The sequence below is a fragment of the Melospiza georgiana genome, chromosome 16 (genome assembly GCF_028018845.1).
Source record: "Melospiza georgiana isolate bMelGeo1 chromosome 16, bMelGeo1.pri, whole genome shotgun sequence".
In the NCBI taxonomy this organism is placed as follows: domain Eukaryota; kingdom Metazoa; phylum Chordata; class Aves; order Passeriformes; family Passerellidae; genus Melospiza; species Melospiza georgiana.
Window position 1 is genome coordinate 4466321 of NC_080445.1, and position 15824 is coordinate 4482144.

At 54.5% G+C, this 15824-nt stretch overlaps 1 protein-coding gene across 1 annotated transcript in view; it reads left to right on the forward strand.

The window, feature by feature from the left end:
• Positions 1–15824, forward strand: part of GRIFIN (galectin-related inter-fiber protein) — a 49228-nt gene continuing 33404 nt past the window's right edge. Inside the window, exons 1-2 of the mRNA XM_058035804.1 lie at positions 1–9; positions 542–637. Coding sequence (XP_057891787.1) covers positions 1–9; positions 542–637 — 105 coding nt within the window. The remainder of the gene's footprint in view (positions 10–541; positions 638–15824) is intronic.

Below are 15824 nucleotides of genomic sequence, written 5' to 3' on the forward strand. Positions count from 1 at the left end.
ATGCAGGGGGTAAACAAGAATCCTAGAAATGTGGAGAGAGGCTTGAGGTGATTGCTCAACACGTGAGGAAATATGGAGCAAAAGCCAGCTATCAGGGAGAGGAAGCTGGAAAAGGCAGGCTGATAGGAGCCATGAGGTCAGCACAGTAAAAAATAGAGTGGGACGGGCTCCCAGAGGCAGCAAGCCCACGGAACACACGAGGCCCTGCTGACCCTCCTGCCTTGGGTACACAGGTGTCAAGGGATTACTCGCCTGATATTGGGTTAAAACTGCTCAGTCCTGGTCAGTTCAACCAATCAAAGGCTCCTTAGCTACAAATCACCTCACAGCATCTGCAGCTGAGCTTTATTCCCAAGAGACCCCTTCCACATTGATGCTGCTCCATTGGCAAAGCCTCACCGAGCTGCCCGAGCTGCCACCCAAAAATCACCAGGAACAGGCTGCTGCATCCACTCAGCCCGGCCATTTTTCCTGAATGAGCACAAAGCTGGGCCTGTCTGGCTGTCAGACTGAGCATGAGACACCCAGGCTGCCCTCCCAGGCGGGGTTTGGTGTGCAGGCCGAGCGCGTGGTGAGCTCATCGCGCCCGGAGCGCGAGGCCCGGCGCTGGGAGCGCTGCCAGCTGACCCTGGGCCCTGTGAGCACTGGCAGCACGGTCTGTTTGGGTTCCTCACATGCCAGGGGTCTTGGGGCTTGTTTTGAGTTCAGCTCAGCTCGGCGGTTTTGATGGATTCTGCCTTGCTGCTCCGGTCACAAGCAGTTGGATGTTCACAACAGCCTTGCTCTAAGACAAACAGCATCCATAAATCTCTGGCTGAAGCCAAGAAAATCCTGACTTTCATTGCTCTGTGTTGTCCCCTCAGCCCTTTGAACGCCCAGTGCCCTTGCATGGAAGCCTTAATCGAAGTCCTATCAAAGGGAGCAGAATAAATCTTGTTATCTTGTGAGGTAAGGTCGCACTCTCTGTGTGGCCATCTGGGGCTGCCCCTTGGGTTGTCTTTTCCTTGCAGGAAGTCTTCCATCAACTCTTGCAAGGCATGAACCCCTGTGTCCCCCAAAAATGTGGTTTCAGCAGTTGTCCCTGCTGTGTTCAGTGGGTCACTGCTCAAACGAGAGAACTTCTCATTATGATCCCTCCTACCAATCCACTGCTCCAAGGAGACACACTGGGATGTTCCCAGCCTTGCTCCCAGGACCTCACAAGGGATCTCCCATTAGGATCCTACACACTACTAAGTCACTTCTTCAATTTCATTGAAATGTATCTGGTTTTTTCAGTTACCTACAGAATGAAGGATCTTGGAGCATTACAGTCCCTTGTGCTTGGACAGATTTGTTTCTGTGGCTCATCTGTCTCTGCTCCTGCTGCTCTGCCTCCTCCCATGTTCCCAGTGATTTGTTAAAAGTTTGCACCAAAGCCTGATAAAAACTGCCCCTAACATCAACGAGTTTGGGTCAGAGCTTGAATTCCTAGAAAAACATCTTTTCCTGCCCCGTTTCCCTGGCTGGACCTGCTGCTGGGGTCAGTGTCCCTTGGCATCTGGGGTCAGGGACAGCCATGCTGACATAAACAGGCTTTTTTAGCTGATTTTCCCTTCCAGCCTCAGGCAGGGAAGAGAAAGGGGATGTCCTGTGGCTGCTCCAAGAGGACACACAGTGAATAGTGACTGCATCCATGACAGTGTTTGTTTGCCTTTCCAGCAAGTCTTTGATAAAGCACAGCTCCTGCCTGTGCTGCCCAAGCTCCAGGGACCATGGGAATGCTGGGATGACCATCTCCCCATCTGGGACAGGACACAGGACAGCCAGTGACCAGGCTGCTGGCCCAGCAGCACACTCAGCTGGACACACATTCCCTCCAGGGGACAAAGGGACTCACTGAGAGAGGAAGAATCCATGTGTGGCCTACAGGAAAGAGGGGGCTGAAGAGGACTTGACTTCATCAGCAGCAGGAAGGGAAGATAAGGATGGAAAATCAGATTGTTTCCAGCTCATGTCTGGGCAGTCTGTGGGGAAGAGGCTACGAGATCCATGCGTAGTGTGAAGGGTCTGGAAGCCAGGCAGACTTGTGAGATCCTGAAGGAGACCCTAGGGAGCTCCTTTGTCCCCATGAAGGTGGTGTCTCCTGCCATGGTGGCAGCTGCATGAGGAGGGTCTGAGTGTTGCAGAGTGAAGCCAACTCCACCATCACTCACTGCCCTCCAATCTCTGCTGTATCTCTGAGCCCAGGAAGGCTTACATGGGATTATCCAAGAACCTCACTCCATGTGGAATACTGTGCAGGGTAGCTGAAGGGACAGGCATGGATGGCTCTATGTCTCCCCTTCACCTCAGCTCCCTCCAGCCCTGTCTGCTCAACAAGAAGCCACGGGGCAGAGGCATCTGCTCATCCTCCCTGAGAACAGGGACCCTTTTCTGCTGTCACCCTATAGCCATGACCCAGTTTCACCGAGGCACTGCTCAACCGCCGGCTTTTTCCTTTTTGTCTCTGCTCTCACCATTCCCCTCCCTCCCCTTCACCACTGGCATCTGATATTTACTCTCAGACCGGGAGGGACAGAGGAGGCTTTTCCTTGCATTGCCCCCACATTGTTCCCTGCTGGTATTTGGGAACAAGTGTGACATTCAGGGGAGCCAGAGCACACAAAGCCTGCCTGCAGGTAATCACACCGCAGGCGGGCATATCGGGTGTCCCTGGACACAGGGCATCCAGGAGCTTTTCACTGCATCTTTTTAGGAAGAGCTTTCTCAGCCCTGGTATCTCTCAGATTAGGTTTTGTCCCCAGAGGAGCCAGTTGTGCCTCCATTGTGGAGCAGCTGTGGGAACCCGCACGGCACCGGAGCGGGGACAATGCCCGAGGGCGCTCCCGACCTGCTCCAGAGGGACCCTGAGCTCTGATCAGGAGGCTGGGCCGACAGCTGCTGCCCGGGGCTTTCTCCTCTGAGCTCGGGTGTCCACAAAAGAGCAGGGATAGATGGATGGATGGATGGAAGCCCTGTGCCCTTGGCAAGCATCCCTGAGCCCATGGAGAGGGGGGCACGCACATACACAGGACAGGTGCACCAGGTACAAAGCTGGGTTGGTGCCATAAATGTGCAAGGAGAAGGCAACATAAGGGTGACAACACTTGCTGTGTGCTGAAGGAGTAGCAACAACTTCAAAAACTCAGTGACCTGTGGGAAAATGTAGAGGAAAGCCCAGGATTGTCTCCATTCCCTCCCATGCACCTTCTGGCATTGCCAGGAAGAGATGGTCCTGGGTACAAAGCACCTACAGCCCCCCAAAAGATGGGAGATCTCATCTCTGACTGTCTTCTTCACTTAGAGACTTTCAAGGATGCTAAATTCTTCCTAAAGACACAGGAAGGAATATTGGTCCTCAGCCTCTGCTGCAGCACAAGCTCAGACTGCTGGGTGTCCCATCTGAGAATATCCAGCCCTATCCAACACAGACAGAGCCTGGCTGCTGCATGACCCTGTCTGTCCTGGGATGGGACATCTAGAGCTCTGACAAGCCCAAGGAGAGTGCAGTGTCTTTTCTCTTCAAAGAAGTCAGCACTCTCCCCTCCCCAAGCCATTAAAACGCCTGATTTAGCACAGATACTGACTGCTTTTAGTCCATGCAGAGCCACTTCTGGCTCCTCATGCTGAGGATCTGCATAACCCCAGTGAAGTCTGACTGATATAAACCAGTCCCTGACTGATCCCTTATCTCCAGCCTTCTCGTGCTGACTGATTGGTTCCTCCCTCTTTCTCAGCCGAGCCTCTGCTCTGGATTCACACAGACTTTTCAACACTTTTAAAATCCTGGCCCAATAAAGCATTAAAGCACTTGAACATGAATGTGACTGTTTACTTGCTTAAACCTAAACATGGGACGTAGTTGGGTCAAGACCTTTCTCTTCCTGCCCAATCCTGCTCCTCCAGTGTCCTGGCTGCTCTCCTCAGCCTGCTCTGTGGTTTCTCTGCAATGTCACGGAGAATTCGCAGTTTCCCATTTGTGACACGCTGGTTTTGCCTAAGGTGACAAATGACCTTCTCCCACAGTGATAAACCAATTTACTCATCCCAGGCTGCATCTGCTGGTTCATCTTGGTCTGCCCACAGAGCAGAGGCTTTCGGTTCTGCTCAGCATCTGCCCCACAGCTGTTTGCCATTGGCTTTCCCGTTGCCTTTCGCATTCGGCCGCTCGCTTCCTACTGCACTTCAGCTCACTGTGTTTCCTTTTAATATTCTCTGCTCCTAAACCAAGCTGGCTCCTGGCTACCTCTTCTGGGAAGAGCAATCCCCTGCCAGGCCATGAGGCAGCCTCCAAGTGGCTGAGCACATTGAGTTGGGTGGGAAGTCACGAGCATTGCTGACCTGCTGCCATGTCCCTGGATGGGGAGGGACACTCTTGGATGGGTGTAAATGCCCATGAAGCAGCTGGGGAGGTGGCACTGTTGTCCCCAGTGCTGTGTGGGGACAGCTGCCCGCAGCTGCTGAGGCTGGGCCGCGTGCAGGAGCGTGCAGCCATCGGACACAGCCCTGCAGAGGTGTCTGGGAGCAGGTCCAGGCTCATGCACGTCGGGCTGGCTGCCCAGCATCCTCCACACGAGGAAAAGATGCCTTAGCAGGGAGAAAAACATACCATGGGCAGGTCTTTGGATAAAGAAACTTCCCTCCAGCACATCTGGAAAGTTACTCCCATCCTTTAGTAAACAGGCTTGCAGAGGAAGGTCTGTGCTAGTGCTGCCCTCCCTTTGGGACATAGTGGAGCCACGGTAGGAAAACCCAGCAGGATGGGAGGATATAAACTCCCCTGGAATAACTTACAGCTGTCCTGGAAGCTCAGAGACCCAGAGGGCTGAGGAGAGTGTGGGCAAAGTCAGAGATTTAATCAGTTCTGTTTATCCTTGGCAAAGGGCCAGTGCAAGATCCAGTTTCCGCAGGAGAGCAGGGATGATGGAGGTCCAGCTGGTGTCCCTGTTGAGTTCAGCTTTTCTTCCACCTCCATTCAGCCAGAGGAGCAGCAGCACAGGTGGGTCTCTGGGCCAGGCTCAGGAGAAAGCCTGGAGGAGCCAGAACAGCTGATACTCCTCCTCTTTCTCCTCCTCCTGAACAGAGGAGGTCCCAAAACCCCCAGTGATATCTTTATAACCATTGCATAACTTCCAGCATCACTGACCATGGGTTATGGGTTTCAGAGGCTGCTGAGAAGACAAAAGAAGCAGTGCCACAGTATGAAGTCATCTCAGGATGGGGAAAGATCCAAGAGAAGGATTGCAGGTCCTCAGACCTGGAACAGAAATTTGGAAGGGGTTGTCTCAGAAATCCTATTCCAGCACAAAGGGAAGTGGTGAGAAAGTGATGTAGTCCTTGGACAGCAAAAGAGGGGAGGGTTTGCTTAAATATCTGGTAACAATAATCATGTCACAGCTGTGAGGACACGGCCCAGAGCTGTTTTGTTAGAGATTGTAAGCCCAGATATGGATAAATCAGGAACTCAACTCTCTCTTCAGAGGGGGATAAGCAAGGAGGTTGTTCTCCAGTGTGGATGGATGTGGAGGCCTGAGTTCCCTGCAGACACCACAGAGAGATGTCACACATGAAAGGAAGCAAACCAGAGGCATGATTCACACTTGGTACACAGAACATAATGCTGAGGTCCTGCTCCATCACCTTGCTCCAGCCTTGTCCAGCAGCCCCAGGCATGGAATGGAGGGAGATTCCTCTTAGGAAACCAGGAGCCTGCTAAGTTCAGCTCTGATTTCATCCTTGAACCACCATGCCATAAATCTTTCCTGCAGCATCCTTGGCAAGGGTGTTCTCCAGCAAACACCTTGCTCAGCAGCACAGACAATGAATGCAGCAGCTGGTTTGGTTTGGGGGCTCTAATTCTGCTGTGGGCATGCTCAAGCTTTGGGAGACCAGCACCATGGCCCTGAGGGGGTGACAGAAGATGTGACTTTTCTCCCCAAGAAGATGTGACTTTTCCTCTCCCAGCGGGAGCTGCCAGCCTTTCTCAGCTGAGCCTCCTTGGGCAGTGTGACAGGGCAGGCAGAGCTGGACATGTGGCTTTGACCATGCCAAACCTCCTTGCAGCCAGACAACGTGCCCAGGCAGGCTGACCAAAGCCAGGCTCTCCTCCCCACACTGCTGGCCATGCCCTCCACACAGGGAGAGCCAGGAGGTCCCCGGGCCACTCTGGATAGAAGTGAGCTGGAGCTGGGCACAGCTAAAGATAAGAGGTCTGTGTTCAGGGCTCAGCACTGAGCTCTGGAGGCTTTTTACACTAGGAAAAAACACCTCTAAGAGCCTGTTCAGACTGAGAGGTTCAGAACTCTCCCAGGCACCTCTTTCCTGCATCTCTCCCTCCCCCCATCCCGCTCAGCCTCATCTCCTGTGAAATGCCCAAGTGACAAAAGGCTCTTTGGGGCTCGGCGTCAGCCCGCGCCCATCGCCCGCACGGATGGAGGACAGCACCATCTGCTCCGGGGCAAATGAACCCCAGGGCCAGATGCTCCGCTCTGCTGAGGAGGCTGTATAAGCCTTGGACCCGGTTCATGGGAACCGCTTCCCTCTCCCCCGCCTCCTCCTCCCACCCGCATTAACCTCTTTACTGCCGCTGATGCCTTTATGGTGACATCTGAGGGAGGAGCGGGAGGTGGGTGACAAGGCACGGGGGTGGCGGGGCAGGATGCTGCGGAGGTGTCCTGGGAGCCTGCCTGACACGCTGGTGTGAAGTTTGCCGTCCTTCCTCCCTGCCTTGGGAAGCCGGGCAGGGAGAGCCGCTCCCGGCGGGGGTCCGCAGGCAGCACGGCCGCGGCTGCGGCGATGGGAGGAGGAGGAGGAGGAGGTGGCAGGATTGGCACTCGCTTTGGAAGTGTCCCCGCTGGGGTTTGCTCTCCGCTGCAGCCGATTCCCACGAGCCATCCCAGCCCCATCCCCCAAAGCCTGTCTCGAGGTTTCCATCCTGATAAATCCTGATGGTTCCCGTACCTGGGGTATTGGCAGCCCATGTTTGCTCCAGGTGCTTCGGCTCGGGTGGAGGGGACAGGAGGGACGTGTCAGCCCACGGGTCTGAAGCTGTGGCCCTGTTGCAGCCCATGTCCCTGCCATGGGAGGGGGTCCCACAGAGCCCTGGGTGCCTGGCCCGGGCCTGGGTCTGCCCTCCTGCCACAGCTGAAGCCCTGCCTGCACAGTGTGGCCCTCATTTCTATCCATATGATATATATTTTCCCTAAACACCGTGGTTTTAGGGGAGGGAGGGAGCCAGAAATCCTGCCCGGTGGTCCCTGCCATGCTGCTAATTGGGAAGAAACCACACAACCTCTGTATTGCCCATATTGCCTCCAGAAACAGACAGGAGACATCAGTCCCACCTGGCAGGGTGTTCCCAGGCAGGACTCCGGTTTTGGGCAGAGCTGGCAAGATCAGGGCTGTGAGGATCACAGTATCACAGTGTCACAGATCACGGTATCATAGATCACAGCATCACAGTGTCACAGTATCACAGATCACCTGCACACTGCTTTAGCAGGTGAACTGCTGCTCCAGACAGGATACAGCCCTCCTGCCTGGAGAAGGAGGATTTCAGGATATTAACAGGCACAGGGTGACGCCACTTCCATTGAGGTGAAGCATCTCCCTCTTCCCCTCCCTCCCCCACACGTTTTCCGTCCCTCTAAATTAATTTCCAGCCACCCAGGCCACCAAGGGTTAACACTGGTGGGAGAAATCACAGGTGGGATGCGCGCTCGCAAGGCACAGCGGCCCGCTGGAAAAGCCCTTGGCTACTGAACCCTGAAAAATCTCCTCCTTTGGAGCGGAGCCTTCCTCGCCCTGGTTCCCACAGGGCTCCTCCGCACCTCCGGCAGGGTCACACGCCGCTGCTGGAGCTCGGTGGGAATCCGATTAACAACTGGCCCTGGGATGGGGCCGCGATGGGCGAGGGAAGGGTCCCGAGCTTTCCCACACTCCGTCCCCCCCTGGCCGGCGACGGCGGAGGAAATCGTCCATATCTAAATGTGTCCTGATAGCTGCGCTAATCTCGGCCTGAAAGCGCAGCTCGGGGTGGGCTCACCGGCAGCCTTGGCCCAGCACATGGCCCGCATTCAGCTCAACAAAGGGGCGAATTCTTCCCCGTGCGGTGGGAAAGCGGGGCCGGACCGTTGGCAGGGAGCAGCTGGCTCCCCTCGGGGACAAGGGGGGACTTCTGACCCCGGGCAGGATTTGCTCCTCTCCCCGTGTGTTTCCTCGGCAGGCAGGGAGAATGAGTGTGAGAATGATGCTGTGCCCGCGGCCCTGAAATTTTGGTGGAGAACAGGAGAAACTGGGTTATTTTAAGCAGCAGAGGGGTGTTTTGGGGTATCGCTCCATCTCTGGTTGGCAAGGGTAGGGTTTCTTCTCTTGTTGTCTGTGCCAAAGGAGTACCAAGTGGAAAAAAGTCGGCAAGATACCAAAAAATGTTGTTTCAGCCCAGCCTGAAACATCCCTCCAACCAAATCCACAATGTTTCCTTCCCTTTGCACCTTTTTAACCTTTCTTCTCCCTTTGGCTTGCAGCGCTGTTCAAATAGGAAAACCTGTTCTGAAATAAAGAAGATTAAAAAAAGCACACTTTGTTCTGAAAAAAAACCACGTTGAAACAAGATGTTTCGACATCTCCCAAATGATCTCTCTCCCTTGTTTTGGCTGAAGCCCTGCATTTGCATTTGTCCTGGATTTGCACATTGTTGGTTCCCCACAAAAGGGCACATTTTTTAGTGAACTCAGTCCTGCTCACCAGAGGCAGCTCAGCTCCTGAGCCAAGCTTCTGCAAGCAGAAATTTTCAAAACTGTGTAATTGGTTGGTCTGGATAAAGGTGAAGATCCTCTTCCCCAATGAACCTTAAAATAGGCCTTTTCACCCCACAAAGTTCCCCTTTTCTGTTCCCCTTTTTCCTTCACTGCCCCTTCTTCTTTTTCCTCCATACTTAGTCCAACCCCTCACCTAAACCTCTTGTTTCCTCAAGCTCCCTTTTTTGGGTAATTTAATGAATAAATATTGCCAGGCTTGGATGCAAATTCTTGGAGCCTCACATAGTCCAGAAAACCAAAAAAGCTCATCACTGAGATGAGTAATCTACCCTGGGGGATCCTCTTGGCCACTGGATACTCTCCGGCTCTAGATATGGGAAAAATTTCCCCCTGGGCAAAGAGGTGCCCCAGCCCTGCCCCTATTCCTAGGGGTACCTCGGGGCCAGCAGGGAGGGAGGGATCTCTCTCAGGGATGCAGAGCTGTGAGCAGCCCTTGCCTAACCAGCCTTCAGCTCACATTAGCAGTGAAATCCCCACCCTTGCTGGGAGCCCTGATGTGTAGATCCCATCCCTTCCCCACCCATCACCACTGTGACAAATTTCCTCCTCTTTGCCAGGGAATTTGTGGGTGCTGCTGGGGGAGAAAACCCCCATGCTGGAAGCTGGGAAAGCAGCAGCCTTCCTGATCCTTCCTGATTTCCACTGGGAAGGACAGGGAGCAAGGGGAGGCAGCCCTTCCACGCCTGGCAGATCCTTCACAACCCTCTTTCTGGGCCCTGTCGAAATCTGCCTGTTTTAACTTGTCTGTGTGTCTCACTGGGGAGATGGACTGGAAAACACAAGGCGGATCCAAGCAGCTTTCTCCATGGGGAAAACTTCCAGCACATAATAGTCTGGGGCTTGTTTGATGCCTGGTGTAAGATGCAGCTGAATGAAACCACGTAGAAGGAACTTGAATAGCAAAGGGCATCTTGAGAAACAAGCAGCCTTTTCTTCCCTCTCCCTCTGCAGAAGCTGCCCCGGAGCTGCTGTGTGTGCGGGGAGAGGGGCTGGTTCCCATTTAATCTCAGGATGAAGGCTGCCACTATAAATAAAAGCAAATATATAATTCCTCCTATTGCTGCCCGGTTGCTGTGGAGACTGCAGTTTAATTAAGCACAGTGCTGATGCCCTGCATGCCACAGAGCTGCCCAGGAAAATATTACGGATGGCTCCACACATGTCAGCCCCGCGCTTCACTCACTTCCAGAACTTGCCAAAAGTGCCTGGTGGGCACGTGGTACAACTTGGCAGCATCATTCAAGCTGTGCTCATGCTTCCTACAAAATGGAATGGGAAGACAGCAGCTACCAAAACTGGATTCTTTGTGGTGATGTGCAGGCTGGATGGAAAAACCCATACACACAGGGAATTTCCAGAGAAGAAAGGGGAGAGATCAATACCGTTCAGTCTTCCCAGGCGTTCACTTGGAAAACCCACAGAGAGAGAGCTGGTGCGATCCCAGTTACCTCTGTTCTGTGGATTGTGGCTTGGCAGGAGGCAGTGGAGTGGGTGCAGGAGGCGGCTGCACGTCTCGCCCGTGCGAGGTTGCATCCCTGGACAGCCTCCAGCTGAGCCCCCCAGGAAACCTTTGCAGGGAGCTGGGCTTGGAAGAGGTTTTACCAGAGTATTTCCATCCCACTCATCTCTGCTTGAGGGTAAAGCTGCTATTCCCTGCAGCCCATCCCCACCAGGGGGACTGGGGCCAAAGCTGCCCGTACAGGGGGAGGTTTGCAGACCCCTCGTTGCACCCCGAGCTTCTCCAGCTCCCCATCTCCAGGGGAGCAGCAGCCCCAGGAGCTGCACAAGCCCTGGGGAGAGACCTGCGTCAGGGAGCTGGCTCAGGCACAGGAAATCCAGCTGTCAAGAAGGCTCCGGCGTGCTCGCCCATCCCTGCCCCCGGGCGCCTTTTTCTGGTGCGCGTTCTCGTTGTTTCAGACAGCGCTGATCCTGCCGGCCAGCCCTTACCTGCCAGCAGCTGTCAGACACCGCAGCCAGGAGCAGCCCCAAGGCACGAACCGCCCGCCACCGAGCCCCACCTACATCCATCCATCCCTCCATCCATCCATCCATCCATCCCTCCCTCCACCTCCGTGATGCAATTCCTGGTGTGCAGCTGCTCCTCTGGCTGCCAGCAGCCCCCGGCGGGGAGCGGGTCTGTGGAGCAGCAGCAGCAGCGTTGGCACATCCCCAGCTGCTTGCTCAGCCCCAGTCTGGAAAGTGAATCTCAACAAAAAGTCAGCAAGAACCTTTCCTGGCGGAGAAGTGCAGGGGTGAAGCCTTGGCTTGGTCAGTCAAGAGGAGGAGTGGTGACCAATGTGAAATCCACATGCCCTCATGGCTGCTGTAGCCATGTGAGCTGTGGAGAGAGGAAAATTCATCTCAATTCTGTCCAGTTTCTGTCAAGAGCCAAGTTTGGGCAGCCACCCCACCTGCTGTCACAGGGACCCTGGTGAATGTACACCATGGTGGGAAGCCAAGCTGTGCACTTGGCTCGCGGGGTGACACCACAGGGCTTGGAGGGAGCGTGATCCACTGTGCCACCACGCTGTGCTGTGTGGGACAGCAGATGCCAGTTCATAAATAAAAGCAGGGCAGTGGGGTCTTTATGGGGTCAGGTTCATCCAGCCAGGTCCTGGTGCAGGACAGCTGTGCCATTATCCCAGCATTAGAAGCCACATGGGCTACACTGACAGTACCACAGACTTTCCCCTGGATCCCTGGGGCAGCATTAGTCCAGGAACAAGCACAGGAGCCCAAAACTCCGCCACAGATGTGGGAGACAAGCCCAGGTATCAAAGAGCAAAGCTGTGGGATTGTAGAGAATGATGAGTTTTTTGGCAGCCCCAAAATTTCAGACTGTCTTGACCTAATCCAGAGGAACCAGAGGAACTCACTTCCCTGGTTCATCAGGAGAGTTTATTTTTTCTACTGGAAAATTTAGACCCTCATTCCCATTCCTGAGCTCCCCAGGGCACTGGAGGAGTCCTTCACTGTTTTTACAGTTTGCACTGCTTCCCCTCGCCCTCTGTTTTCCTTTTCCTCTTCTCCATGACACGAAGCTTAACTAAACTCTGGGGAGGGGAGAGGAGAGGGGGGAACAGATGCTGACTCTGGCTCAGCAGTTCTGTGAGATCCCCCGAGATACAGGCACAGATCTCAGTGTCCTACACTCACATGGAGAGCTGGGGGGTTGCCTTTTGGGCCAGCCAGAGCTGGATGAGTAATTCACACCATTCCTTCACCTTTTCCATGGGACTTTCCGTTCCTCTCATCTGGGCTGGGATCTGACCACATGTGGCAGCCAGGATGGCTTGGAAGGATGTGCTTCTGTGGGATGATTGTACTTTGCTTTCTCAGCATGGGAGGTTGATATCAGTAGAGTTTCTGCCTTTCCTGCTCTCTCAGGTAAGATATTAGTAAAGCAGGTGATTTTTATTGCTGAAGAAGCCCCTGGGATTCTCCCAGTGAGCTGCAGCCTGGCAGCTAGGGCCTGTTCCCATGTTGGCACCTTGCAGGGACACTGACACCACTTTGGCCCATATGGTGGGAATGGAGCTGAGGATCTCCAAACCACAGGACAGCTTTGAAAAGCTGGTTAGCAGGGGGCTGTCATCAGGACTCTGATCCCTGTGGGACATACAGCACGCAGAGCAGCGGGCATCCCTTCAGGCTGGCTTTGGCTGCTGTTTTGGAGCAGGTATTGCACTGCCAAAACACAGTCAGTGCCTCTCTGTGGCCTGTCAGTTTGGGGACAAGGGTGACAGCTCTCTGGGGAACTGCCTGGATTGAGCACCATAAATTGCAGCCAGTGGGAAGAACAAAGGGCCCTCACTGGATGGGGTGTGGGGCAAGAGGCATCGCTCGGGGTCGCCTGAATTTATGGCTCCCTCTGGCTCCTTTAGCAATGGATGTTTTCCACATAAGACTCAAACCAACAGCCTTAGAGGGGGAGATAAAAGCTCGAGAGAAAAGAAAGGATCATCTTTTTTCTTCTCTTTCATTTTTTTTTTTAATCAGCAGAGGGAGAGGAGGCACCATGGCAACATCAGCCTCCTGGGGCGGCACGCTCATTGCTGGAGAGCCCGTGCTAAACCACCCCTCTGGGACTGAACAGCCCCCTGCAAACCCCACTGCGAGGCCATCCCTGTGTCTGATGCATCACAGCCCCACCACCAGCAGCACCAAAATCCATCCCCAAGCGTGGATCAGCCGCTGCCTCCTCGGTGTGGAGCCGGAGGCAGCGGGGAGGGATGTGAGGAGGAGGAGGAGGAGGAGGAGGGATGTGATCCTGTTAACAAACCTCGGCTAAACAGGCTGCTTGGGGCTGTGCGGGCAGAGCCTCATTGATATTGAAATCAGGTGCAATCCATCACCGGGAGAACAGGCTCCTTCCACGGGGAGCTGAAAAGAGCCACTCTCAAAGGGAGGGGGAAAAACTTGTCCAGGGGAAGGGCGAACCAAAGCGTGGCAGGTGTGGTATGGAGGGGATGCTGTCCGTGCCAGACAGTGATTCATGGCCGGGCCTGCCGTGCCATTGCCAGGGCACAGGGAGCAGGGGACGGAGCTCCCCGAGTGGCCGGAGCACAGTGGGCTTGGGGAGGGGTTTTGTTGGGGTCTGCTCCCCACAGCTCTGGCATTGCAGAGTGACAACAGCTCTGGTTTGTAGCCCAGGGTGAGAAAGTCCCTGATGGGGCAGTTTGTGGGTGTTTGGAAATCAGGCAATTTGAGAAATCACTTATTTGGAGATGGCAGCAGGTGCAGCTATGGGATGTGGCTCCCGGGCCACTCTGACCCCTTTCACCTGAGCTCAGTGAGTGAAAATGCGACTTTGCACTTTCACCCGCGGCCTTTTTGGGTCCTCCTGGGAGCCCATGGGACAGCGCAGAGCTGCCATGGCAGGATGAGCTGCATGAGCCTTTCACACCTCATCTCAATCAGCATCCCTGCGGCTCTGGGGCTGCCCGTGAGCCCAGGGCAACACCGAGACTCCCCCGGGTATTGCCCAGCCAGGGATCACCGCAAAGGCCCTTGAGCATGGGCTGATCTCACATCTGTAGATCCAGCTCAACATTAAAAGAAAAACAAAACAAAACGAAAAAAAAACCCAAACAAAAACACCAAACAGAAGTGAAACTGAGTTTGGTTTCCTGTGTCTCAAGCCAAGTTTCCACCAAGACTGAGGGCTTTGGTACAGTCTGAGGTGATTGGGATGTGTCTTGGGGAGAGGGATCTTAGAGCTGAGCGAATGAGAGGGAATTGGGGTTGGGGACCAGCCTTGTGAGCTCCCCAAAATTGCCTCCCCTACTGCTGACAGCCCCAGGACATGAAGCACGGTCACTGTCACCCCAAGAGTCTTGTCTTTCAGTGCTGAGGGTCAGCCCTGAGCCATCCCATCACTGTTCAAAGCGAACGGTGCCAAATCTGTGCCAAACCAGCATCTCAGAGCTCAGCATCTCAGAGCTCCTGCTCCCCGCACCTGGATGCAATCACAGCTCCGGTCAGAGACTGGGAAAACGCCTCCGATCCGCTTCACCAGCAGCTGCTGTTTATTTAGCGGGAATCCTTCCTAGCGAGGGAAGATGGAGCGGGGACCGAGCGCTTCCCCCGGCCCGGGGCTGTCACCGCCGTGCGGGGATGCCCCAGCGGGCCGGGGATGCTCTTGCAGAGCTGTGAAAGGACCGCGGCAGGTTTGGCCTTTCCCAGCGCTGCCCGGGGGCCCGGGGGAAGCCCCCATCCCACATCGCACATCGCACATGTGTGTGCGGGGGAGCCGGGCAGCGCGGGGCTCCTGCGGGGGCGGCGGAAGCTGCAGATCCGTGCGATGCCGCGGAGGCGGGGGGCGTTCTCAAAAACGGCATTCTGCTCTGATTTTCTTTCTCTTCTTCTTCTTTTTCTTTTACCCTAAAAAAAAAAGAAAATCGTACAAGCTCTGCAGTTAATTAAGCCAAAGACAGAAAGGCTGGGAAGGGCCGGGGTGCAGCTATGAAAGCAATGCTGTTCCAAGGGGAGAACGGGTTTGCTTCTTGACAGCTTCCCTCTCCCAGAGCCGTGCTTAGCACTGGCCGTGGGATGAGCCCTGGGGCTGGCAGGGTTGCTCTGTGTCCCCCTGTCATCCCTGAAGATGTGAGAGGGGCTGGGCTCTGTTTCAGCGCCGCCATCGGGTTTGTCACTGCAGCACGGTGACTTATAGCCTCTGTCCCCTCCTTGGCAGCAGACTTGGGCATGTTCTGTCCCTGCTTTGAGCTGTACTTTTGTCTCTGCTTTTGTCTGCTGTATGGAAACCAAGCAGTTCTTTGGCAGAGCAGCTCTGCTCACCATTAGTGAGATTTGCAATGCTCCTGCTTTTAACAGTGAATGAAAGGGCACAGGAGACAGGAGCCTACCAGGGGAATCTCCTCTTCTAGCCCTGGGATTAGGGCATTTATCCCAAAATTTGGGCTCTGCCACACCAGAGCAAGCAGGCATCCCTCAGGGGAAGGAGAAATACCCAAGGCTGCGTTTTTGCCACTGTGCTCCACTGAATGAAGGGAAGGAGAGCAAAGGGTAAAATTAAACTTGCACCCTGAGCCTGGAGATAAGTTTCCCCTGATTGTTGTCGTTGGCCACACTGTTCCTTTTCTCCTTTTCATAACCTACTTGCTGAATGTGATTCCCCAACCTCCACCTGATAATTACAGATCACAGTGAGCTTTTATGATGCTGAAATTTCCCTGTGACCACAAGCAATTCCTCATTGCCAATCTCACTTGTCACTCTGCCTTTTGCCAGCAGCACTTTGCACCTGCCTGAGGAAGGTCCCTCATCCCCCAGCACGGGGCTGAAAGGCCAGGATGTGTCCCCACGCACCAATGTGGCACTGACAGATGCCCATGTTGCCCTAAATGGCTGAACGCTGGTGTGAAAGGGACAAAGCCACTTGCTGAGCCCCTTCTGTGATATCTTGGGCTGGCTGAGGAGCAGAGCTGTTATCCTGGATGGGTTGTTGCTGCTTTATCCCTTCCC